General features: G+C 46.6%; 1 protein-coding gene across 7 annotated transcripts in view; it reads right to left on the reverse strand.

Moving 5' to 3' along the window:
• The window catches only part of usp9 (ubiquitin specific peptidase 9), an 83,771-nt gene that overhangs the window by 14,575 nt on the left and 42,475 nt on the right, over nucleotides 1-26,721 (reverse strand). For 4 of the 7 annotated variants that reach the window (XM_052522149.1, XM_052522150.1, XM_052522152.1 and 1 more), the window contains 23 exons: nucleotides 26,545-26,635; nucleotides 26,128-26,277; nucleotides 25,753-25,981; nucleotides 20,547-20,642; nucleotides 20,055-20,266; nucleotides 19,694-19,934; nucleotides 19,413-19,562; nucleotides 19,064-19,184; nucleotides 18,682-18,812; nucleotides 18,269-18,547; nucleotides 17,999-18,124; nucleotides 17,663-17,800; nucleotides 17,172-17,338; nucleotides 16,686-16,794; nucleotides 16,078-16,224; nucleotides 11,021-11,167; nucleotides 10,608-10,815; nucleotides 10,077-10,297; nucleotides 2,759-2,949; nucleotides 2,258-2,431; nucleotides 1,419-1,560; nucleotides 1,025-1,228; nucleotides 69-639 (listed from right to left, as the gene is read on the reverse strand). In XM_052522149.1, coding sequence (XP_052378109.1) covers nucleotides 69-639; nucleotides 1,025-1,228; nucleotides 1,419-1,560; nucleotides 2,258-2,431; nucleotides 2,759-2,949; nucleotides 10,077-10,297; nucleotides 10,608-10,815; nucleotides 11,021-11,167; nucleotides 16,078-16,224; nucleotides 16,686-16,794; nucleotides 17,172-17,338; nucleotides 17,663-17,800; nucleotides 17,999-18,124; nucleotides 18,269-18,547; nucleotides 18,682-18,812; nucleotides 19,064-19,184; nucleotides 19,413-19,562; nucleotides 19,694-19,934; nucleotides 20,055-20,266; nucleotides 20,547-20,642; nucleotides 25,753-25,981; nucleotides 26,128-26,277; nucleotides 26,545-26,635 — 4,245 coding nt within the window. The remainder of the gene's footprint in view (nucleotides 1-68; nucleotides 640-1,024; nucleotides 1,229-1,418; nucleotides 1,561-2,257; nucleotides 2,432-2,758; nucleotides 2,950-10,076; nucleotides 10,298-10,607; nucleotides 10,816-11,020; nucleotides 11,168-16,077; nucleotides 16,225-16,685; nucleotides 16,795-17,171; nucleotides 17,339-17,662; nucleotides 17,801-17,998; nucleotides 18,125-18,268; nucleotides 18,548-18,681; nucleotides 18,813-19,063; nucleotides 19,185-19,412; nucleotides 19,563-19,693; nucleotides 19,935-20,054; nucleotides 20,267-20,546; nucleotides 20,643-25,752; nucleotides 25,982-26,127; nucleotides 26,278-26,544; nucleotides 26,636-26,721) is intronic. The other 3 variants (XM_052522154.1, XM_052522153.1, XM_052522151.1) reach the window with 1 other exon arrangement.

Here is a 26,721-nt window from a genome sequence, read left to right on the forward strand (position 1 = left end):
TGTGTGTGTGTGTGTGTGTGCGTGTGTGTGCGCGTGTGTGCGTGCGTGTGTGCGTGTGTTCCAGTTACCTGGCGGAGGGTTTAAATAGACACTGTTACAGGTCAGAAGTTTCTTAACAAACTGGAAATACTCCAGGCTGTACTGCATACGGTTGTGCATGAACTGCACATTCTGCTTGCGCACACTGCACTCGATTACACCGGGCATCTTGACCTGGTGCGGCGGCTTGTTGTTGGACGAGGACGAGATGGTCAGCTCCTGAATGTACTTGACCAGCTCGCTGTCCTTGTCCAGTGAGTCCATCCGCTCGTAGAAGAGGATGTATGCGTTCCACCAGCGCTTCTGACGCCGGTACGACATCCTCTTCATCATGTGGTCAAACACCTCGCCCATGTACTCCCCTCCGAAGCACTGGTTCTTCATCTCCTCCTCGTCGTCCATCTTGCACTCCGTCACGTCGCCGTCGTCAAACTTGTACCAGCGGTTCCGCTCGCCGTCTGCCCCGCCCACGTTCCTCTGTGTGATGTAGGAGTAGTAGTGTCCGCCGCTGGCCTGGCCTGAGTGGACCAGCACCCCCACCAGGCGGTACTTGGAGCTGCCCGGAGGCTCTGGTTCAGAGGGCTCGTTCTGCTGGATCACCTGGTGGCAGGACACAATAATTGACGTTGGAAAACTCAAAAGGAGTTATTCTGAAGCGTGTGTGTGTGTGTGTGTGTGTGTGTGTGTGTGTGTGTGTGTGTGTGTGTGTGTGTGTGTGCGTGTGCGCGTGTGCGCGTGCGGTTCGTTTAAAAGGGGCAGTTCACTCCAAAGTGAGGTATGAAGACATCTGACACTGATTTTTTGGAGTGAATTGTCCCTTCAAATGGGATCCCATCTGAATTTATTTACATAAAATATTTCTCATTTCAACTATCTGAAATGTTAGAACGACAACTACAACATTATGAAATCATTAAAATAGACATTTACTCCGTATTTCTACACACAATGTAATAATCTGTGTCATCTTCATGCCATCCCTAACCTGGTTCTCTGGGTTGACGTCGTCCCCCTCCAGCTTGGCCACCCCGGCTACAGTGTAGGGCTCCATGTCCAGCTCCCTGGGGAACTCAAAGTAGTCGTTGAACTTGATGGCACACTCCCTCTCCCAGTCGTAGTCAAACCTCTTCAGCTGGATGGCAAGCACTGGGGGAAGCTTCTTGATCAGCAGACGCTTCACTGTGTCCACCTGGAGGGTGGGGGGGGAGACAAGCAAACATGTTACTGCTACTCTCCTTCTGGTCTCCTCCTGGAGACCTACTGGGCAAGCAGGCTTTTGCTACAACCCTGGAAAGCCTATAGGAATGTAGCTAGTTAGGAAAAAAAGGCTATTGGTCCATTTCAATTGTAAGATCTGATAAGAAAAACATTATTCTCACCTTCTTGTTGCACTTCTCACAGTGGTATGCGTTAGCACCCTCCAGCAGGTCTCCTTTGACGTACTGCTCCATTGAGTCCAACAGGTTCTGGTGGTTCCTGATGTCTACATTCAGAGTGGTGAACGACTCCTCACACTCATACCTGTAGCACACACAATATCCACATTCATTTCAACCAACACTGTATAGTCTCATAAACCCGACTCTAGGCAACAGCAGTGACTAGGGTCTGGTTTCACTCGCCAGGTTTCCATCCAATTGGTGACGGATTTTCATGCAAATATTCACTTGGTGAAGGCCATAGGACTGCAAATGAAAGACTTCAACAATGTCTCTGTCACTAACAAATATAGTAATGGGGGTAACTCTATAACGCAATTGAAAAAGGCAAGGCACACTGGGAAATTATTAGAGGCGTGGATTGTTAGGGGCGTTAAATTTAAGTATACCTTAATCATAACCTCTGGTCTCCATCCTGCTATCCACTTTGTATTTTATTGAAGCAGATAAGGTTGTGACGTAGTTAGTGACAAAGACATGTTATGCTGGAACATGTCAAGACAGAACATTTGAAAATGGTGAGAGGCAATCTGGATGTTTAGGGAGACTAAACACTGAAGCAGCCTCATATACAACCACTACTAACAAATCTCTCTCTCTGCAGAAATGGACATCTTCAAATCAATTACCCTGAGATGCGTGAACAATAAGCATTGGTCCATTTTGCCCCTAGACCAGATCTCAAGTCAGTTTCACATTCTCCCCCATAATGGTTGACATTATGGATTGCCAAGATATCCCTGATCTTAGATCTGTTCCTATGGAGGTCTGTGAGTTACCTATGTGGGCACCCCTGGCAGATCTTCTGGTCAGCAAAGGATCCACCCAGCACCTTACTGAGCATGGCTGGGTGACCCAGGGCTTTCAGAGCCTCGTCCAGACTGTCCACTAGAGAGTTGAAGAACTCCAGGGCATCGTGCTGCTCTCGCAGGTTCACAGGCTCGCCCCATAACCTATAGGATGGGATGAGGCTTAATCATTAAGGGGTATTGTGTGTAGATTGATGAGGGAAAAAACGACTTAATCAATTTTAGAATAAGGCAGTAACGTAACAAAATGTGGAAAAAGTCAAGGGGTCTGAATACTTTTTGAATGCACTGTACAGTGTACATTTGTTTATTTTTGACCATTTTGATTAAAAACAAAAACACAGTATGGTACTTAATTGTTAACCAGATTATTTGATACTGAGATAAACACAGCTGCATTGGGCCTTTAAAATACTGGCATGTATGACCCATCTGGTTTTTCCAGGTAATCATTCTCTTCCCTCCACTGACCTGAACTGTTTCCAGAAGCCTCTCGGTATGTAGTACTGCAGTCTGGAGGAGGCCAGGTGGCCAAAGATGACCTGCAGGTGGCGCAGCACCCCGATGTTGTACTCCTTCCTGTCCTCCGATTTACTGAGCGATGGCTTGTCGTCAAACTGGTGGTGGTAGTTGAACACCTCATCTCGCGGGTCCACATTACTCTGTAGGGGCAGATGGACACACAGGGTTAAGCTGGGTCCTGGTCATTAGGACAACACAATGGAACAGGTTTTAAACCACATACTCTGTTACCGCAACACCCCACATCTTCATAAGTGCCATTAAAAAAAAAAAGCCATAAAAGTGTCTCAGCTCAGGAGCTAATATCAACTGCAGCTACCAATGGAACTAGAGCTCAGCCTTCAACACCATAGTACCCTCTAAGCTCATCATTAAGCTCTGGGCCCTGGGTTTGAACCCCACCCTGCACAACTGGGTCCTGGACTTCCTGATGGGCCGTCCCCAGGTGATGAAGGTAGGAAATAACACCTCCACTTCATTGATCCTCAACAATGGGGCCCCACAAGGGTGCGTGCTCAGCCCTCTCCTCTTCTCCCTGTTCACCCATGACTGCGTGGCCACGAACACCTCAAACTAAATCATCAAGTTTGCAGACAACACATTTACATTACATTTACATTTAAGTCATTTAGCAGGCGCTCTTATCCAGAGCGACTTACAAATTGGTGCATTCACCTTATGACATCCAGTGGAACAGCCACTTTACAATAGTGCATCTAAATCTTTTAAGGGGGGTAAGAAGGATTACTTTATCCTATCCTAGGTATTCCTTAAAGAGGTGGGGTTTCAGGTGTCTCCGGAAGGTGGTGATTGACTCCGCTGTCCTGGCGTCGTGAGGGAGTTGTTCCACCATTGGGGAGCCAGAGCAGCGAACAGTTTTGACTGGGCTGAGCGGGAACTGTACTTCCTCAGTGGTAGGGAGGCGAGCAGGCCAGAGGTGGATGAACGCAGTGCCCTTGTTTGGGTGTAGGGCCTGATCAGAGCCTGGAGGTACTGAGGTGCCGTTCCCCTCACAGCTCCACAACAGTAGTAGGCCTGATTACCAACAACGAGTCAGCCAACAGGGAGGAGGTGAGGGCCCTGGCGGAGTGGTGCCAGGAAAATAATCTCTCCCTCAACAAAACAAAAGGAGCTGATCGTGGACTTCAGGAAACAGCAGAAGGAGCACCCCCCTTTCCACATCGATGGGACCGCAGTAGAGAAGGTGGAAAGTTAAGTTCCTCGGCGTATACATCACTGACCATCTGAAATGGTCCACCCACACTGACAGTGTGGTGAAGAAGGCACAACAGCGCCTCTTCAACCTCAGGAGGCTGAAGAAATTTGGCTTGGCCCCTATGACCCTTACAAACTTTTACAGATGCACCATTGAGAGCATCCTGTCGGGCTGCATCACCGCCTGGTATGGCAACTGCACTGCCGGCAACCGCAGGGCTGTCTGCCAAACGCATCATCGGGGGCTCACTGCCTGCCCTAAAGGACACCTACAGCACCCAATGTCACAGGAAGGCCAAAAGATCATCAACCACCGGAGCCACGACCTGTTCACCCCACTATCATCCAGAAGGCAAGGTCAGTACAGGTGCATCAAAGCCGGGACAAAGAGACTGAAAAACAGCTTCTATCTCAAGGCCATCAGACTAAAATAGTCATCAATAGCCAGCCTCCACCCAGTACCCTGGTCTGAACTTAGTCACTGTCACTACCACCGGGCTACCACCCGGTTACTCAACTCTGCACCTTAGAGGCCGCTGCCCTATGTACATAGACATGGAATAACTGGTCACTTTAATAATGTTTACATACTGTTTTACTCATTTCAAATGTATATACTGTATTCTAGTCTATGCCACTCCGACATTGCTCGTCACACACACACCACACACACACACACACAGTTGAAGTCAGAAGTTTAAATACATCTTAGCCAAATACATTTAAAGTAATTTTATTCACAATTCCTGACATTTAATCTTAGTAAAAATTCAGGATCACCACTTCATTTTAAGAATGTGAAATGTCAGAATAATAGTAGAGAGAATGATTTATTTCAGCTTTTATTTCTTTCATCACATTTCCAGTGGGTCAGAAGTTTACATACACTCAATTAGTATTTGGTAGGATTGCCTTTAAACTGTTTCGGGTAGCCTTCCACAAGCTTCCCACAATAAGTTGGGTGAATTTTGGCCATTTCTCCTGACAGAGTTGGTGTAACTGAGTCAGGTTTGTAGGCCTCCTTGCTCGCACACATTTTTTCAGTTCTGCCCACAATTTGTCTATGGGATTGAGGTCAGGGCTTTGTGATGGCCACTCCAATACCTTGACTTTGTTGTCCTTATGCCATTTTGCCACAACTTTGGAAGTATGCTTGAGGTCATTGTCCATTTGGAAGACCCATTTGTGACTAAGCTTTAACTTCCTGACTGATGTCTTGAGATGTTGCTTCAATATATCCACATCTATTTCCTACCTCATGATGCCATCTATTTTGTGAAGTGCACCAGTCCCTCCTGCAGCAAAGCACCCCCACAACATGATGCTGCCACCCATGTGCTTCACGGTTGGGATGGCGTTCTTCGGGTTGCAAGCCTCCCCCCTTTTCCTCCAAACATAATAATGGTCATTATGGCCAAACTGGTCTGATGAAACAAAAATAGAACTGAGGACATTTCTCCAAAAAGTACGATCTTTGTCCCCATGTGCAGTTGCAAACCTTAGTCTGGCTTGTTAATGGCGGCTTTGGAGCAGTGGCTTCTTCCTTGCTGAGCGGCCTTTCAGGTAATGTTGCTATCGGACTCGTTTTACTGTGGATATAGATACTTGTGTACCTGTTTCCTCCAGCATCTTCACAAGGTCCTCTGCTGTTGTTCTGGGATTGATTTGCACCAAAGTGCATTCACCTCTAGGAGACAGAACACATCTCCTTCCTGAGCGGTATGACGGCTGCGTGGTCCCATGGTGCTTATACTTGCGTACTATTGTTTGTACAGATGAACGTGGTACCTTCAGGCGTTTGGAAATTGCTCCCAAGGATGAACCATTATTATATATATATATAATAAAATATAAAATAAAAGAGTGTTTGCTTCTCCAGAGGAGAGGACGTACCTTTCGGAAAGGAGAAGGGGATACATCATCTCTTGGGAATGGTCACCGTGGATCCGGATGACCACCCGAAGGGAGCTCTCCAAGGAAGGATTGTGAAGGAGGTGACACACCCGTGATTTTTGTAAAAACTACCTCAACAGAGGTAGAAAACCTGCTCCTGACTCGTTTATTCCACCTTTCCGCTTTAGAGGAAAGTAGCCGTGTCCTGTGTCCATGGAGACCCACTATTACCCCACCGTGAGTCTGTCCATTCTCACCCCGAAAGTAAGGTGTACAGTCAGGACGGGGAAAGTACCCCAGCTGAAGGTGCCATTATTGATCGGGAGAGACACTGTCCCCTATATAAGAAGCTTCGGCAGATGACGTTACGCACCTGACAAAGGGGATCAGGTCTCTATTACCCCAAGTCTATCACACGCCAAGAGCCGGGCCACCGGAGGGGTGCAGGAAAGCAGAGGAATAAAAAGACCAAGTCCAAGCTCGAGGTAGTAGCCCTACAAGGAAATGTAGCCTCGGCCTCGTCCTCTGGAGCAGAGGAATACAGACCCAACACCTCAGACAGCTATTCCAGGAATTGGGTCATGCAATGAAGGGGTGAAAAACAGGAATTACTAATGGTGCCTAAACCATACATGGATACTTCCCCTACAGCTAGCTCATTCCCACATCCTAGGAGGACACCTGGCATGGGACAAAACAATCAACACAATCATGCAGAGGTTCTATTGGGCCCATGTTACCAGAGATGTGGCCAGGTATTGCAGGACGTGTGATCAATGTCAGCGTACAGCTCCACGGCCACAACTGCGTAATCCTTTGATTCCTCTCCCCATAGAGACTCCCTTCGAACGCATAGCTATGGACCTCGTGGGACCCCTCCCGTAATCCGCCAGAGGACACGAGTACATCCTGGTTGTCGTAGATTACGCTACCAAATTCCCAGAGGCCATACCCTTCGCAACATGTCGTCAAAGGAAATCGCCAAGGAATTGTTCATGCTGTTCTCCCGGCTGGGCCTTCCCAAGATGATCCAAACCGACCAGGGGACCAACGTTTATGTCCTGTTGATGAAGGACTTCTGTCGGTTATACCATGTTCAACAGATACGCACCAGCATATTCCACCCGCAGACAGACGGTTTGTGCGAACGCCTGAACAAAACGATTAATAGCATGTTGAGAAGAGTGGTGTCCAGAGACGGAAAAAACTGGGACATGCTTCTGCCCAACTTAATGTTTGCCCTGCGAGAAGTACCCCAGGCGTCCACTTCGAATTGCTCTACGGCAGGTCATGTCGAGGGATCCTCGACTTAGCTAAGGAGACCTGGATAGCCCAACCATGCCCATTCCAGTCGACGATAGAACATGTTACCCTGATCAGGGACCGCCTGTCGGCGGTCTGGCCCATAGTACATTTGCATTTGAAGAAGGCACAACGGACTCAAATCATAGACCGGGTGTCAGCGACACCCAGGGAGTTCACCGTGGGAGAGAAAGTGATGGTACTTGTGCCCACGGCCAAACACAGCTTGCTGGCGCAGTGGAGGGGCCTTACGAGGTAACGGAAAGGGTATCACCGGTCAATTACCTCATCAGCAACCGGACAGAAGGAAGAAGGTCCAACTCTATCATATCAACCTGCTAAAGAAGTACCATGGGAGAGAGGAGGGTGTGGCTTTGATGGCCGTGGAGGACAAGGAAAAAGGAGGCCCTGCTACAGGTGCGCCATGGCCGAACTCTCCTGCCAGAGGAGTCGAGACAGCTAGCCATGCTGATTATGCAATTCGGCAGGGTATTCTCGCCCTTAACAGGACAAACAGATGTTCTGTTTCATCATATCCACATTGAACCCGGCAAGAAGGTGCATATCCGGCCTTACGGGATTCCTGAGGCCCGCAGAGTCATCGCAAAGAACGAGGTAAGGGAGATGCTAAGGTTGAGGGTGATCAAGCCATCTACGAGTGAGTGGTCCAGTCCCATAGTCATGGTCCCCAAACCGGACGGCAGTATGGGGCTCTGCAACAACTTTAGGGGTGTAAACGCCATCTCTACATTCAACGCGTATCCCATGCCCCACGTGGATGAACTCTGAGCGCTTAGGAAAGGCCAAGTTCATCACCACCCTGGATTTGATGAAGGGATATTGGCAAGTGCCGGTGGCTCCGGAGGACCGCCCAAAGACTGCCTTCGCCACATCGGAGGGACTTTTTCAGTATGTGAGGATGCCCTTCTTGCGGCAACTTTTCAACGCCTCATGGATGCCGTTCTACGGCCCCATCAAGAGTATACTGTGGTGTACATAGACGATGTGGTCATCCACAGCAAGGACTAGGATAGCCACCTCCTGTGACAACGGTCGGTGCTCGTGTGCCTGGAGGCTACAGGGCTGACGGCCAATTCCAAAAAATGCTGCCTGGGTCTGTCCGAAGCGGAATACACCGTGGGGAACGGAAAAATACGTCCACAGGCACAAAAGACCAGGGCCATTCGGGACTGGCCGCGGCCCCAGACAGAGCAGGATGTTGAAGCCTTCTTGGGGATAACGGGATTTTATTGCCATTTCATCCCTGGGTATTGCCAAACCCCTCACAAACCTCATCAAGAAAAGAGAGCCTGTGCGCTGATCCCGTCCTGCATGCTCCTGACTTCTCCCAAGAGTTAATTGCGCAGGTGGAAGCCTCAGATAAGGGCCGCAGAGCCGTCCTAGCTCAGGGTGAAGGCAAAGCAGAGAGGCCTACTCTCTTTATATGTAGGAAGCTCAGTGTTCGGGAACAGAGATATGCTCCCATAGAGAAAGAGGCCCTAGCCATTAAGTGGGCCCTTGATTATCTCTGGTACTACTTACTCGGGCGTAGGTTTGCCCTCGTTACTGACCATGCTCCCCTCACATGGATGGCCGGTAAGAAAAAGTCTGGTCCTGAGGGGGGAGGTATGTGGAAGGACCAACAGAGGGCAGGCTGCTCCCAGGGACAATAGCCCAGTCCGGCATGGCAGTCAAGGTAATCAGAGGCAATTAAGCACAGCTGAAGGTACTAATGAGATATTCTCTTTCCCCTACAAGAGACAGGAAGGAACCGGCAGAGAGGGGAGAAAGAAAAGAGTGTTGGCTTCTACAGAGGAGAAGACGTACCTTTCGGAAGGGAGAAGAAAAGGACACCATCTCTTGGGAATGGTCACCACAGATCCGGATGACCACCGAAGGGAGCTCTCTAAGGAAGGATTATGAAGGCGGTTCCACGATACTGCTCTCTACTGCATTACCTGCATTACCCGTGATTGTTATAGTTTAAAGATACTCACCTTGTGTTTCTTGTTCTTGTGAAGAAGAAGATTTATGTTCCTCAAGAGAGAACTTTGTTCAATTTAGAAAACCTGCTCCTGACTCGTTTGTTCCGCCTTTCCGCTTTAGAGCAACCTCCAAGTACTTGGTCCACTCACATATATTTCTTAATTTCATTATTTTACTTTGAGATGTGTATATTGTTGTGAATTGTTAGATACTCCTGCAATGTTGGAGCGATAAACATTTTTCACTACACCCACAATAACATCTGATAAATATGTGTGTGACCAATTAAATCTTATTTTAACGAAACATGGATTAACCAACAAACACAACATCACCATATGACTAAACCCTAGTATTTGTTTTCAGACAATTCTAAATTCCAGGGCCTCCAGAGTGGTGCAGCGGTCTAAGGAACTGCATCGCAGTACTAGAGGAATCACTACAGACCCGGTCCGATCCCGTGCTGTGTCGCAGCCGGCCACGACCGAGACACCCATGAGGTGGTTCACAATTGCCCCAGCGCCGTTCGGGTAAGGGGAGGGTTTGGTCGGCTGGGATGTCCTTGTCCCATCGTGCTCTTGTGACGGGCCGGGCTCATGCACGCTGACTTCGGTCGCCAGCTGTACGGTGTTTCCTCCGACACATTGGTGCGGCTGGCTTCCAGGTTAAACGAGCGGTGTGTCATGAAGCAGTGCGGCTTGTCGGGGTTGTGTTTCAGAGGAAGCATGGCTCTCGATCTTCGTCTCTCCCGAGTCCGTAACGGGTTCTGCAGCAATGGGACAAGACTAACTACCAACTGGATATCATGAAATCAAATAATATCATTCCATATTCTAAAGTCGTTCCTCGATACTGCTCTCTCCTGCATTACCTCGTTCTCCTGCTTCTCATCACCGGACATGTCATCGTCCACATCGGTGCCGGTGCCCTCGATGGCCAGAATGCCGTTGCGTATGGGCGGGATCATGTAGAGCTGCTGGATGACAGAGTTCATGTAGCAGGTGGCTCCGGCGTTCTTCAGTCCCACAAAGCCTTTAGTGGGCCTCGGTCCCACCGGGGGGAGATACTCCCACTCTGTCAGAGCCTCACAACCTGGGAGATGGGGTGGGGATATCATTTGGACATACACAATAACACAGGTGGGTAGGGTCTGTGCCTCACAACCTGAAGGGAGGTAAATCTGGGAGTGAGTTCTTATCACTTTAGATTGTATCACTAAATTTAAGCATAGAGTTGCAGGGATGTGATTGCCCCCAATATAAATTGAGAAGAAAGACTAATGTAATGATGATACAGATCAAGAGTAAGTAATAGTATTTCTGGCTTTCTGAGGTGCAAACATTGATCAGTGAAAGTTAATGGAGAACACAACTCTGTGTAGTTTTCCTCTTAGAGTTCCTACCTAGATAGTACATATCAGTGAGCGTGTCGACCATCTGCTTTAGATTCCGGACACAGCCCACAGCCAGCGCCACCAGCAGCTCGAAGCCTGCGTTGATAGAGGCGGGGCTGCTACAGACAGGGATGGCTTGCTCCGTGGGGAACTCCCCACTCTTCATGTACTGCAGGTACACGTTCGATGCTGGGAAAATGAAGTCATCTATCAACTCCTGGACAGAGGGGGAGGGAGAGTGAGTTAATACAGGGTAAGAAAGTAACATTTACTGCGTGCGGCACATTTATTACAGCCACATACAGATATGAAGGTCACTGCTAAAATGTTAAATATTTATTACCACATAAGATTACTCTAGAAGCTTATGTCGATGAATAAGTAAAAAGATTCAATTCAATACAAAATGGATGCCATCATACCTTGATGAGGTTGGCCCCTCCCTTCTCACAGCCGATGTAGTATTTCTTCTCTGATGTCTGAAAGGCCAGCAGCTCCTTGGTGATCCCGATGTGGCCCTCCAGGATGGTTTCCTCTACGCCCGTCTCCCCTGTCCTCTTTACCTCATCCTGGGACGCACACACACACAGTACTAACAACCAGGGTCCTATTCATTAAGCACCGAACAGTACACAACAGAAAAGGACTACATGGACTTGTCCAATAACAAGTGCTTGGTCGATTCCCCTCCCCGTTGATTAACATCTTGGTACGGTGTGTCCTAATGAATACAACCTAGCTCTGACTAGGGCTGTGGCAGTCAAGAAATTTCATCAGCAGGTGATTGTCAAGAAAATAACAGTCAGTCTCACGATAATTGACCATTAATTAACATACACATTTAGCATCTCCTGGCTTCCATACATAGCCTACAAGTTACTGATGCAGACATTTGGAACATCTACATTTTAACAAGTCTATTAAATCCATGTAATAAAGCTTACACCTTCACAATGAATCCATGATTTATTTTATACACAGGTCTAAAGAAACATGATATGAAGAAAACGTAGTCAATTTCAGAATAACAGAATAGGCTACTCTGAGTTGTCCTTATGTTAGGCCCTGAGCTGGCTATGCCATATGACTGTGGGCTACACTAGTTCATTTACCAGACAAGATCTGGTTGGAATTCCATGGCATTATTTTAGAGTAGAAGAATACAATTGAACAAAGCTGAATCAAACAGTAATGATATTTTCTCCGAAAGATTTGAGGGAGTGCACACATTTGGCTATTCTGTGTTGAGTGGTTAACAAAGAAATAGTTACTCCAATATGCTTAATTTAAAGGTAATGTAACTTTAGTTGCCCTACAAACGTTGGGCTACATGTTCAGATTTGTAATACATTGTAATGTTGCATGATGCGACTCTATTGATGATTTGAAAAAAAGTATCTTGAAAGGCATGAGCTCTGCTTTGTTTTTTTGCACAGGCTGTACACACTTCATCAGTCTCTCATTCACAATTTGACAAGCACTTGATAATGCTTCGAATTTCCCGGCGTCATTCCCTTTGTTTGGCCGTAATGCACCCTAAAATCCATGCCTTTTGTGGCCATTGACCGCTGTGCCCTTCTCTCTGAGTGCTGTGCAATTCATGATCTCATCTAATGTTCCATTTAGCGAGAAAACACCATTAATCAAAAGTGACCACAAATGCAATTATCCCCAAACTTGAAACTCACACGCTGCTTGTAAAGCAGAATAATGTGCTTACATTTTAAGAAGTTATTTGGCCCCTTAAAACATATACATTTTGGGGCGGCAAGTAGCCTAGTGGTTAGAGTTGGACTTGTAACCGAAAGGTTGCAAGATCGAATCCCCGAGCTAACAAGGTAAAAATCTGTCATTCTGCCCCTGAACGAGGCAGTTAACCCACTGTTCCTAGGCCGTCATTGAAAATAAGAATTTGTTCTTAACTGACTTGCCTAGTTAAATAAAGGTAAAATTAAAATATAGGCCTATAGGCTACAGGAGTTGACTATTATTCCAAGAATGTGCAAAGGCAAGAAGAATCATAAATCTATTTTGATTAACACTTTTTTGGTTACTACATGATTCCAAGTGTTATTTCATAGTTTTGATGTTTTCACTATTATTCTACAATGTAGAAAATAGTCCAAATAAGGTGTGCACAGACTTGACTTGTACTGTATGTGTGAAATTTGTTTTGATTTAGAATGGACCATTATCATGCAAACAAGGGCAGTGGAAAGATGTCATCTACGCATTTAAATAGCGAATGGAGGATGCTTTCCCCGTGATTCATTTTCATGTCAGCTTCCTATAGGCTATACTCCTGTTCCTTAATATTAGGAAAGTTGAGAAGCAAATATAGTAGGCCTATAGGAAGCTGATGGGATCCTTTTTAACATCACTCTCAGGCCATCACTCTGTTTTATGACGCAATTGCATAGCCTATAGAAATGTTGAGCAACAGGAGCTCATGTGCTCTCATGAAGAGTTTGATTAGATTTTAGATGACATTTGCATTGATGTCAGAGTGATTAGAGGGACAGTAGAGTGCTGAGTACCAGGCAGTTAACAGGTTTGGTAGGTTACTAATGACCATCAGCAGCATCAGAGCTTGGAGAATCCTAACTACCGTGACTCAACAGTCACGTGGAATTTGACTGCCTTCATGACTCGTGACCGCCGGTGTGACGGTAATACGGTCACCGCAACAGCCCTCTGACCAAGGACTAGAACCTCAGCCATGAACTGCAATTAACTCAACACAAAGCTCAGCGGCATTATTCATGACAAGATCCTTTGAATTCCATGCTGTCACAGTTACCAGCCCTTTCAAGCTTAACATCCTTATCATTTATCGCCCTCCAGGTTCCCTCGGAGAGTTCATCAATGAGCTTGATGCCTTGATAAGCTCCTTTCCTGAGGACGGCTCACCTCTCACAGTTCTGGGCGACTTTAACCTCCCCACGTCTACCTTTGACTCATTCCTCTCTGCCTCCTTCTTTCCACTCCTCTCCTCTTTTGACCTCACCCTCTCACCTTCCCCCTACTCACAAGGCAGGCAATACGCTCAACCTCATCTTTACTAGATGCTGTTCTTACACTAACCTCATTGCAACTCCTCCAAGTCTCCGACCACTACCTTGTATCCTTTTCCCTCTCGCTCTCATCCAACACTTCCCACACTGCCCCTACTCGGATGGTATCGCGCCGTCCCAACCTTCGCTCTCTCTCCCCCGCTACTCTCTCCTCTTCCATCCTATCATCTCTTCCCTCTGCTCAAACCTTCTCCCACCTATCTCCTGATTCTGCCTCCTCAACCCTCCTCTCCTCCCTTTCTGCATCCTTTGACTCTCTATGCCCCCTATCCTCCAGGCCGGCTCGGTCCTCCCCTCCCCTCCCGCTCCGTGGCTCGACGACTCATTGCGAGCTCACAGAACAGGGCTCCGGGCAGCCGAGCGGAAATGGAGGAAAACTCGCCTCCCTGCGGACCTGGCATTCCTTTCGCTCCCTCCTCTCTACATTTTCCTCTTCTGTCTCTGCTGCTAAAGCCACTTTCTACCACTCTAAATTCCAAGCTTCTGCCTCTAACCCTAGGAAGCTCTTTGCCACCTTCTCCTCCCTCCTGAATCGCCCCCTCCTCCCCTCTCTGCAGATGACTTTGTCAACCATTTTGAAAAGAAGGTCGACGACATCCGATCCTCGTTTGCTAAGTCAAACGACACCGCTGGTTCTGCTCACACTGCCCTACCCTGTGCTCTGACCTCTTTCTCCCCTCTCTCTCCAGATGAAATCTCGCGTCTTGTGACGGCCGGCCGCCCAACAACCTGCCCGCTTGACCCTATCCCCTCCTCTCTTCTCCAGACCATTTCCGGAGACCTTCTCCCTTACCTCACCTCGCTCATCAACTCATCCCTGACCGCTGGCTACGTCCCTTCCGTCTTCAAGAGAGCGAGAGTTGCACCCCTTCTGAAAAAACCTACACTCGATCCCTCCGATGTCAACAACTACAGACCAGTATCCCTTCTTTCTTTTCTCTCCAAAACTCTTGAACGTGCCGTCCTTGGCCAGCTCTCCCGCTCTCTCTCTCAGAATGACCTTCTTGATCCAAATCAGTCAGGTTTCAAGACTAGTCATTCAACTGAGACTGCTCTTCTCTGTATCACGGAGGCGTTCCGCACCGCTAAAGCTAACTCTCTCTCCTCTGCTCTCATCCTTCTAGACCTATCGGCTGCTTTCGATACTGTGAACCATCAGATCCTCCTCTCCACCCTCTCCGAGTTGGGCATCTCCGGCGCGGCCCACGCTTGGATTGCGTCCTACCTGACAGGTCGCTCCTACCAGGTGGCGTGGCGAGAATCTGTCTCCTCACCACGCGCTCTCACCACTGGTGTCCCCCAGGGCTCTGTTCTAGGCCCTCTCCTATTCTCGCTATACACCAAGTCACTTGGCTCTGTCATAACCTCACATGGTCTCTCCTATCATTGCTATGCAGACGACACACAATTAATCTTCTCCTTTCCCCCTTCTGATGACCAGGTGGCGAATCGCATCTCTGCATGTCTGGCAGACATATCAGTGTGGATGACGGATCACCACCTCAAGCTGAACCTCGGCAAGACGGAGCTGCTCTTCCTCCCGGGGAAGGACTGCCCGTTCCATGATCTCGCCATCACGGTTGACAACTCCATTGTGTCCTCCTCCCAGAGCGCTAAGAACCTTAGCGTGATCCTGGACAACACCCTGTCGTTCTCAACTAACATCAAGGCGGTGGCCCGTTCCTGTAGGTTCATGCTCTACAACATCCGCAGAGTACGACCCTGCCTCACACAGGAAGCGGCGCAGGTCCTAATCCAGGCACTTGTCATCTCCCGTCTGGATTACTGCAACTCGCTGTTGGCTGGGCTCCCTGCCTGTGCCATTAAACCCCTACAACTCATCCAGAACGCCGCAGCCCGTCTGGTGTTCAACCTTCCCAAGTTCTCTCACGTCACCCCGCTCCTCCGCTCTCTCCACTGGCTTCCAGTTGAAGCTCGCATCCGCTACAAGACCATGGTGCTTGCCTACGGAGCTGTGAGGGGAACGGCACCTCAGTACCTCCAGGCTCTGATCAGGCCCTACACCCAAACAAGGGCACTGCGTTCATCCACATCTGGCCTGCTCGCCTCCCTACCACTGAGGAAGTACAGTTCCCGCTCAGCCCAGTCAAAACTGTTCGCTGCTCTGGCCCCCCAATGGTGGAACAAACTCCCTCACGACGCCAGGACAGCGGAGTCAATTACCACCTTCCGGAGACACCTGAAACCCCACCTCTTTAAGGAATACCTAGGATAGGATAAGTAATCCTTCTCTCACCCCCCTCTAAGATTTAGATGCACTATTGTAAAGTGACTGTTCCACTGGATGTCATACAGTGAATGCACCAATTTGTAAGTCGCTCTGGATAAGAGCGTCTGCTAAATGACTTAAATGTAAATGTGATCTGGATGAATCATGGTCATACCCTGATCCTCTTGAGCCAGTCGATTTCATTGTTGAGCAGCACCTCTGCGTTGGGCAGGTTGATGTTGCTGTTGTAGGCATAGTTCAGGAGGTGCCTAAGCAGGGTGAAGTAGTCCCCAGCATGCTTGGCCCGCTCCTTAGCGGTGCTCTGGAACACAAACAGAGAGCATGTACATTCACTTTAGTACTGTATTACCTGGAGCAGCAAGAGATCAATGTTTGAATACCTAATAGGGAATGTTTTTTTAAAAAGCTGTTGAAAAGCCATGAAAACCAGTTGACAGCTTACTTAACACTGCCTACTTTAAGCAGTACATGCGTATCTTCTCCTTCCTTCCTTGAAGTTATCACTGCTCTCTCCTGGCTGGATAGCAGAAATAATATGATATGATACAACCTTAGCTTATTCTGATTTGGGAGATCAGTGAGAACTTCAACAAAGGCAGGCAGTAAGAGTGCAAGTTCAATGTATTTGAACAGGGCCATGATTGCAGTGAAAGTAATGTAAAACCCAAACGCACTCATGTATGAGAGGTGCTGTACGTACCCCCAGCACAGTGAGAGGTGCTGATATGTACCCCCAGCACAGTGAGAGGTTCTGATACCTACCCCCAGCACAGTGAAGAGGAGGGTGATGAAGAAGAGAAGGGGTCGATGGCCCATGCAACACCTGGTGGCCATGAGGAAGAACTGCTCCTGGGCCATCTGACGAACTGACCTGGAAACAGATCAGAAGACAATTATACTACAGACAAACTAATCCATCAATCCACCAACTGACCTGGGGACAGATATTACCATTACCATAGACACAGACCATCCCACATCTCATCCACTACAAGAAGCAGTTACAACACAGAGACCACTGTGGTACACCAGCAGCAACCAGCCTTGAGGTGTGGCAGGCTGCTCTTCCAGCCTAACATGAAAACATCTACATTTAGGTTATTTAGCAGACGCCATTTAGAACAGACGCCATCTTTTCCAGAGCGACTTACTGTCAAGTGCACATCTGATGCTGATAGACAGGCAAACTGGCACACACACACACACACACACACACACACACACACACACACGGCGGGGGGTACATACTTGCTGTGGCAGTGCATTAGCAGGTCTATGATGAAGGTCTGCCAGGCCTTCTCCTTGCTGAGTGTGTCCAGAGCGGTGGGCAGCAGGGAGAAACACAGGGTCATGATCTCCAGGGCCTCACAACACACCTGCTCATCCTCCTCGTCCGGCTCCTTAGCCGCATTTGTCTGTAGCGGGGGAGGACACACACACCGCTGTGACTTTATAAACACACACTTCTCTGTTTTTCAGAAAGCAGGTGCACACAATTAACCAATTAGTCCCTTCGGCAAGCACCACAGAGAGACACAGAAAGACAGACATTAAACAGACGCTCAACACACACAAAAACAGATCTGTGACTGTATAGGCTAACCAATACACACTAGCCTCATCAAGGTACAATAGCCTCATCAAGAGCAATGGGATCTGCACAATCTAAGACTGAGACCAAAATAAAACAGATAATCAATCAATGGACTGATGATCAAAGGATAAGCGGTCATGCGTACCTTCTCATAGATCTTGCTGATCTCTTCGTTGGAGCTAAAGACTAGCTGTACGGTGCCACAGCCCGACGCCCACACTATCTTCTGCACCGCCCGGATCACACAGATGTCTGGGATGTACTTGGACGCCTGGAAGAAGTTCTGGAAGAGACGAGAGGGAAAAGGAAGGAGAGGGAGGGAACAGTTCAATTAAAGCAGATGATGTCACAGGCATCAACATAGTTGCATACGTACAGTCTGTCCTTCTACCCCATCTCTCCCCACTTCTTTAATTCCCAAGTTCTCTTTCCTCTCTCACTAGCTCCTTCCTCCCTCCCCATTTCTCTCCCTCCCTCTCACCTCGTCAGAGATCTGCTGAGCCAGGCGTATAGCTACGTTGCGGAGCATACACTCCGAGGCAGGGTTGGGGATGTTTTGCAGGGCACTCTGGAGGACCAGGGCTTGGTCATGAGTGGCCTGGTTGATCTGAAGAAAGAGAGAGAGGATGTTAGCATTAACATGGCCATCACAATCCTAGTTCGACTTCGCATGCACGCGTTTGTGTGTGAGTATGTGTGTGTGTGCGCATGTCTCAGTGTACATGCGCTTGTGTGCGTCTAACCAACGAACCGGTGAGACTGGTATGGTCCCCTCAGCATTGGGCTGGCAGGCCTCGGCCACAGCTTTAACGTGTCCGAACCCCACAGCGGTGAGCAGCAGCTTGGCGATCTTCAGAGCGTTGAGGTACGCCCCTCGCCGTGTCTCCATGTCGGCCGAAGGCAGGAAGTTGTTCCGTGTGAGCATGCTCAGTACAAGAGGCAGCCCGCCACTCTTCAGGAAGTTGTACTGGAAGTCGCTGGCATCCTCCCCCAATGTGGCACTGGCTGGCATGAGTAGGGCATACACCACCTGAGGAAGGGAGGGGGAAAAGAAGTATACAAACACACACAGAGTGGAAGTGGTCAACAGAGAGCAAAGCGTACACCACCCAGTATGGTAATGATGAGACAGTCAGCAGTGATCACAAACAAGAGGAGACCCACCTCTATGAGGTAGAGGACTTGTGATGGCGAGGGGCCAAAGAAGCGCGAGTCCAGTGTGGGGCTGAGGCTGTTCTCTCCCAGCTTGGCATGGTCCAGACACATGGCACGCAGGATCTCCACGGTACTGTTATCTACACAAACCCAATCAACAGGCCATTTACACATCCCACATGTATGTTTCGTTTTAACCATGTTTTGATGCTATAAACCATTTTATTTTACAATTACAACCTTATATTTTGTGTTCTGAACTATACCCATGAGGCATTTATAGTTATATTCAACAAATGAATGGCATACCACTAATTTTAAAGTCTAAAAGAATGGATGTAGGAATTCCAGATTGCCCCTATAAAGTGAGTGAGTGCCAGAGAGTGAGTACCTGGAGGCATTAGCTTCATGAGTACCCTGGCTCCATCTCGTAACAGAGGCATGTTAATGCCACAGCCCAGGTCCGCTACCTGCCACAGGAAAGATATGTAGCGCAGGTGGAGAGACATGATCTGGAGACAGAGAGAGGAGCGAACAGACAAGGGGTTAACATTGTTCCATTTACTCATCTGCAGTCATGCATGAGATAGGAGTTTTTCCTACTAGCTTGATGCTTTCCTAGGCAAAGGCAACATTTTGAATTATTTTCTAGGCAAGGACCAAGAGAGCTAGGAACCCTTTCTGATGAGGTGAGAGGTGAAGCGCCACTCCGGGGATGTTTGTGTGTGTGAGTCGCTCACCACTCCAGGGAGACAGCTCTCCACCTCTGGGTTGGGCCCGTCGCTGAAGTGGTTGCCGTGGTTACCAGGTGAGCCGGTGGAAGAGTCCGAGGAGCTGTCTGGGCTGGACGGCATGTTGGCACTCACCTGGGTCAGCTTGGCTGTGATCAACTACAGACACAACACAACGGGAGAATAGAAGACATCATACAAACCATTTCCTATAAATGACCTATACAAACAAGCTGTAAGGAACCCACCGGTGACATGAGGCTTGTCAAAACACAGCTCATCACGCTTACCGTTTTGTCTTTGAGGTTGAGCTGGCCAATCAGCTTTCTGTCATCGGCTGGGTCGACGACATCCCCGCCAATGAAGAGCTCTATCTTGGTGTGCGTGGCGTTGGCCTTGATGCGTGTAAGGATGCCACGGCGCACCGAGCCGATGGTGTCGTTGGTGTGAGACCAGATGTCCAGGTCATCTACCTGACGGCCCTGGTTAGGAAAACGCACGGTCAACGTGATGTGCTTCCCCCGGAACGCCCTGAGAGGTAGAGAGGAGAAAAGAGGAAAAGGGAGCGAGGACAGGTTAGGGTGAAGTGGTTTGGGGGAAGAAAAAGGTCAGGACAACAAGCTTAAGCTCAGTGCTTGTAGTCTCCCCTACCTGGACATGGGCAGTATGGTCCTCTCCTCGTGGTAGTCGCTGTCACACTCGTTGATGTACTCCTTGAGCACAGTGAGCACACGGACCATGCGGATGGCTTCCTGCCGGGCCGAGTTGATGCTGTCCTTGTCCCCGTCCAGGACACGCAGCGTATCGTACGACGCCTTCAGACGGTCGAAGCACGACTGGATGAAATCCTCGTGGATCTCTACCTGCATGGGGGACAGGAGGGGTAGTGAGTTCAGGAGAAGGGCATTCATGTCTAATGGTTGACATCATGTTTGTCTGGAACTGCAGTGTTCCAATCCATCCCTCAGATAATAGAACCAACATGTACATCAGTGATCCCAGAGAAACGGATTGGAAAACATTGACGGTACCGAGGTATCACATATATTTAGGTGGTCGTCTCAAAACGGCTAGATGATTTAGGTTGATCTAATAGCAGATTGAGCTGTTATTGTTACCGGGACAAAGGGCACCGATGGTTACCTGATTGACTTGTAGTTTTGGTCCGAGGTTGGTGTAGATCTCTTTCAGCAGGTCTATGGCTCGACTGGCGATGTCATCGCTCCCTTGAATTACGACCTGGCAGGAGGAAATAACAGACTGATTCAATGGACGCCTACGGCCCTCTCCATCAAACAGCCCTGGAGACAACACTGAAGAGACTGTGAGTGGTATGACTCATCATCCAGACTAGAGGTTCATTAATAAGCACTCAGCGGCAGCACACAGAAACATAACCAGTCACAACCACTGGCCCTGAGCTGCCCTCACACACTAACATCAGTACATTAACCCAGACTCAAATACGGTCTGTGTGTCTGTGTGTGTGTGTGTGTGTGTGTGTGTGTGTACCATGCAATGCTTACCAGCCAAACCAATAACATCAGTGAATGAGCTTTACTTAGGATGCAATAAAATTAATTATTCACAACCAAACATTGTATACAAGGAAATCATATGACCACAAATGTAGCCTCGGCCCCTACTGTGTAAACAGATCTAATACCCAAATATACAATAACAACTCCCGAATCAGCTATTCATTGCAAGTGGAAACAAGGTTTACAAATCCCACATCTAAAACAAATGAAGCAAATAATCTAATATGCCCAGAGTATGAATAACAATGTCAGAATAACACTTGAAGCCAATGCAGGAAATGCAACAGATTCTCCCATTGAGGGATTATTGGACATGTAGGTAACTAAAACAAACAGATAGGCCACTGATGCTAATTAACTGGGTCATCCACCCCCATCCATAGTCTAAATATATCAGTTCAAGCAGCCCCTGAAATAATCCCACAGAACCCAGAGGTTTATATAGACATGGAAATATATGTATGGTTGAGCGTCACCTCAAATAGAAGCATTCAAGGATATGGTCTTTGAAGTTGTGCATTTTTAAACGGTGAGACAATATTTTTTCACCGATTATTTCCACGACTGATGAAAACGAGTTCTCATGGCGCTCTCTTGTCCTTCTGCATATGGTTGAGCTATATGTTTGGAACATCGAATGGCAGTATCGAATCGCTATACATATAGAGTAGAGGTCGGCCGATTAATTAGGGCCGATTTCAAGTTTTCATAACAATCGGTAATCACCATTTTTGGACACCGATCATGGCCGATTACATTGCACTCCACGAGGAGACTGCGTGGCAGGCTGACTACCTGTTATGCGAGTGCAGCAAGGAGCCACGGTAAGGTGCTAGCTAGCATTAAACGTATCTTATAAAAACAATCAATCTTAACATAATCACTAGTTAACTACACATGGTTGATCCTATTACTAGTTTATCTAGCTTGTCCTGCGTTGCATATAATCGATGTGGTGCCTGTTAATTTATCATTGAATCATAGCCTACTTGGGTGATGTAACAAGAACATTTGGTAGCACGAATGTACCTAACCATAAACATCAATGCCTTTCTTAAACTCAATACACAGAAGAGTATATTTTTTAAACCTGCATATTTAGTTCAAAGAAATCCAGGTTAGTAGGCAATATTAAACTAGGGAAATTGTGTCACTTCTCTTGCGTTCATTGCACGCAGAGTCAGGGTATATACACAACAGTTTGGGCCGCCTGGCTCGTTGCGAACTAATTTGCCAAAATTTACGTAATTATGACATAACATTGAAGGTTGTGCAATGGAACAGGAATATTTAGACTTGTGGATGCCATCGTTAGATAAAATACGGAAAGTTTTTTTTTTTTTTTTTAAATGAGAGTTTCCGGATTTGACCATATTAATGACCTAAGGCTCGTATTTCTGTGTTATTATGTTGTAATTAAGTCTATGATTTGATATTTGATAGAGCAGTCTGACTGAGCGGTGGTAGGCAACAGCAGGCTCGTAAGCATTCATTCAAACAGCACTTTCGTGCATTTACTTTCGTGCATTCGCTGTGCTTCAAGCATTAAGCGGTTTATGACTTCAAGCCTGTCAACTCCCGAGATTAGGCTGGTGTAACTGATGTGAAAAATGGCTAGCTAGTTAGTGGGGTGCGCGCTAATAGCGTTTCAATCAGTGACGTCACTCGCTCTAAGACCTTGAAGTAGTTGTTCCCCCTGCGCTGCAAGGGCTGCGGCTTTTGTGGAGCGATGGGTAAGGATGCTTCGAGGGTGGCTGTCGAACACAGGTAGGGGTGAGGAGAGGGACGGAAGCTATACTGTTACACTGGCAATACTAAAGTGCCTATAAGAACATCCAACAGTCAAAGGTCAATGAAATACAAATGGTATAGATTGAAATAGTCCGATAATTCCTATTATAACTACAACCTAAAACTTCTTACCTGGGAATGTTAAAAGGAACCACCAGCTTTCATTTGTTCTCATGTTCTGAGCAAGGAACTTAAACGTTAGCTTTCTTACATGGCACATATTGCACTTTTACTTTCTTCTCCAACACATTGTTTTTGCATTATTTAAACCAAATTGAACATGTTTCATTATTTATTTGAGGCTAAATTGATTGTATTGATGTACTATATTAAGTTAAAATAAAAGTGTTCATTCAGTATTGTTGTAATTGTCATTTATACAATTTTTTATGATTATTTTATTTAAAAAAAATATTATTATTATTAATATATATATATATATATATATATATATATAAATAAATAAATAAATAAATAAATCGGCCGATAAATCGTTATCGGCTTTTTTTGGTCCTCCAATAAAATCGGTATTGGCGTTGAAAAATCATAAACGGTCGACCGCTAATATAGAGCATTCGGAAAGTATTCAGACCCCTTCACTTCTTCCACATTATGTTACGTTACAGCCTTATTCTAAAATGGATACAATCGTTTTTTCCCTCATCAATCTACACTCAATACCCCATAATGACAAAGCAAAAAACACAAAACTGAAACATCACATTTACATAAGTATTCAGACCTTTTACTCAGTACTTTGTTGAAGTACCTTTGGCAGCCTCAAGTCTTCTTGGGTATGATGCTACAGCTCGACGGACAATTCCTTTGACCACATGGCTTGGTTTTTGCTCTGACGTGCACTGTCAACTGTGGGACCTTATATAGACAGGTGTGTGCCTTTCCAAATCATGTCCAATCAATTTATTTTAAAACAGGTGGACTTCAATCAAGTTGTAGAAACATCAAGGATGATTAATGGAAACAGGATGCACAGGAGCTAAATTTTGAGTCTCATAGCAACGGGTCTGAATACTTATGTAAATATTTTCATTTTTATTCTCTATAAACCTGTTTTCGCTTTGTCATTATGGGGTATTGTGTGAAGAACGATGAGGAAAAATACAAATGTAATACATTAAAGAATAAGGCTGTAACGTAACACAATGTTGAAAAAGGGAAAGAGTGAATACTATCCGAATGCACTGTATATACAGTGCCAGTCAAAAATGTGGTGACACCTACTCATTCAAGGGTTTTTCTTTATTTTTAGTACATTGTAGAATAATAGTGAAGACATCAAAACTATGAAATAACACATATGGAATCATGTAATAACCAAAAAAGTGTTAAACAAATCAAAGTATAGTTTAGATTAGAAATTCTTCAAAGTAGCCACCCTTTGCCTTGATGACAGGTTGTCACCTGGAATGAATTTCAATTAACAGGTGTGCCTACTTAAAATTTTATTTGTGGAATTTCTTTCCTTCTTAATGCGTTTCAACCAATCAGTTGTGTTCTGACAAGGTAGGGGTGGTATACAAAAGATAGCCCTATTTGGTAAAAGACCAAGTTCATTTTATGGTAAGAACAGCTCAAATAACTAAAGAGAAACGACAGTCCATCATTACTTAAAGACATGAAGGTCAGTCAATACAAAAACATTTCAAGAACGTTGAAAGTTTCTTCAAGTGCAGTCGCAAAAACCATCAAGCACTATAATGAAACTGGCTCTCATGTGGACTGCCACAGAAAAGGAAAACCCAGAGTTACTTTTGCTGCAGAGGAGAAGTTCATTAGAGTTAACTGCACCTCAGATTACAGCCCAAATAAATGCTTTACAGAGTTCAAGTAACAGGCACATTAACTGTTCAGAGGAGACTGTGTGAATCAGGCCTTGATGGTCAAATTGCTGCAAACCAAACCTCTACTAAAGGACACTAATAATAAGAAGAGACTTGCTTGGGCCAAGAAACATGAGGAATGGACATTAAACCGGTAGAAATCTGTCCTTTGGTTTGATGAGTCCAAATGTGAGACTTTTGGTTCCAACCGGCATGTCTTTGTGAGACGCAGAGTGGGTGAACGGATGATCTCTGCATGTGTGGTTCCTACCATGAAGCATGGAGGAGGTGGTGTCATGGTGTAGGGGTGCTTTGCTGGTGACACTGTCTGTGATTTATTTAGAATTCAAGGCACAGAACCAGCGAGCCTACCACATCATTCTGCAGTGATACGCCATCCCATCTGGGACTAGCATTTGTTTTTCAACAGGAAAATGACCCAATAGACCTCCAGGCTGTGTAAGTGCTATTTCACCAAGAAAGGAGAGTGATGGAGTGCTGCATCAGATGACCTGGCCCCCACAACCACCCGACCTCTACCCAAATGAGATGGTTTGCAATGAATTGGACCGCAGAGTGAAGGAAAAGCAGCCAACAAGTGCTCAGCACATGTGGGAACTCCTTCAAGACTGTTGGAAAAGCATTCCAGGTGAAGCTGGTTGAGAGAATACCAAGAGTGTGCAAAGCTGTCATCAAGGCAAAGGGCGGTTACTTTGAAGAATCTAAAATCTTTTTGGGTTACTACATGATTCCATATGTGTTATTTCATAGTTTTGATGTCTTCACTATTATTCTACAATGTAGAAAATAGTAAAAATAAATAAAAACCCTTGAATGAGTAGGTGTCCAAACTTTTGACTTGTACTGTGTGTGTGTGTGTGTGTGTGTGTGTGTGTGTGTGTGTGTGTGTGTGTGTGTGTGTGTGTGTGTGTGTGTGTGTGTGTGTGTGTGTGTGTGTGTGTGTGTGTGTGTGTGTGTGTGTGTGTGTGTGTGTGTGTGAGTGATAAATATATATACACACACACACACACACACACACAATTGTGTGAATCGCAATACATATCGTATCAACACCTAAGTATCGTGATAATATCGACATTGAGGTCCCTGCCAATTCCCAGCCCTACTTACGAGTAACAACAGCTGTCTGTTACAGTGAAAAAGCTAATAACTCACCCTCCAGAGGTAGTCCAGTCCTATGAGCTCCAGGTCGTCCATCATGTAGGCCCTGCGTTTGGCCACCAGCTTTCCCTCCCGACAGTTGACAGCCTTGAAGAACCTCTCGAAGCACTTCATGCCGTTCTCTGTGAGCAGAGATGGGTCCAGCTGGAGGACGTTGTTCTCAAAGAAGTCCTTGTTAATGTCTGGGTCCAGGTCTGGCTCATCTCCCATCAGCTTGGAGTACCTGGGGATGAACAACAGAGTTGAGTGGGTGTTTTTTTGTTGTTGTTGAGAACATTTAAGTTGAGAAAATGTTGAATATTTGACTTGTTCTCCATGACAGAGAGAAAGGAATTAACATATATTGAAACATGTTGGAGCCATATTCACCCTTTTGAGGTGATAATATTGATGATGGCAGCGTACCATTTGAAGCAGGCCTCTCTATCACATAGGAAGACAGCGTTTTCGGCCAGGCACTTCCAGATCTGTTTGGCCTGAGGAGCACAGAGCCACAACTGGCCATCCTTCAGCAGGAACCTGGGGACAACACAGACACATACATTAACCATGAAGGTCAGACGACAGTGGCTTAGTTCATGGCTCAATTCCATTCATTGTATTCATGAAGATGGAGCTGGGTCGTATTCATTAGGTCACACAAAGGAAAACATTTTAAAAGTGTTTTGTAAAATAACAATTAGTGCTTCTTATTGGACAAGTAGAGACAGTGACTCATGCCTGTTTCAGTGTGTTTTCTTCAGTTTGGTGCCAAATTAATACAACCCCGCAGATGTGATGTCATACCTCAGGAAGTTGAGTCTCTCCTGGACTTCCTGTACGTGGCTGTAGCGGCTCCCTGCCCTCACCGTCTGGGGGTCAAACTCTGCCTGCTCGGCTACATAACACACAGGACCATCTACATCAGGGCATCTTTAAATATCACGCAAATACTGATGTTTTTCAAATGGAAAAGTAACATGC

This window comes from Oncorhynchus keta, chromosome 7, assembly GCF_023373465.1.
Source record: "Oncorhynchus keta strain PuntledgeMale-10-30-2019 chromosome 7, Oket_V2, whole genome shotgun sequence".
Lineage (NCBI taxonomy): Eukaryota > Metazoa > Chordata > Actinopteri > Salmoniformes > Salmonidae > Oncorhynchus > Oncorhynchus keta.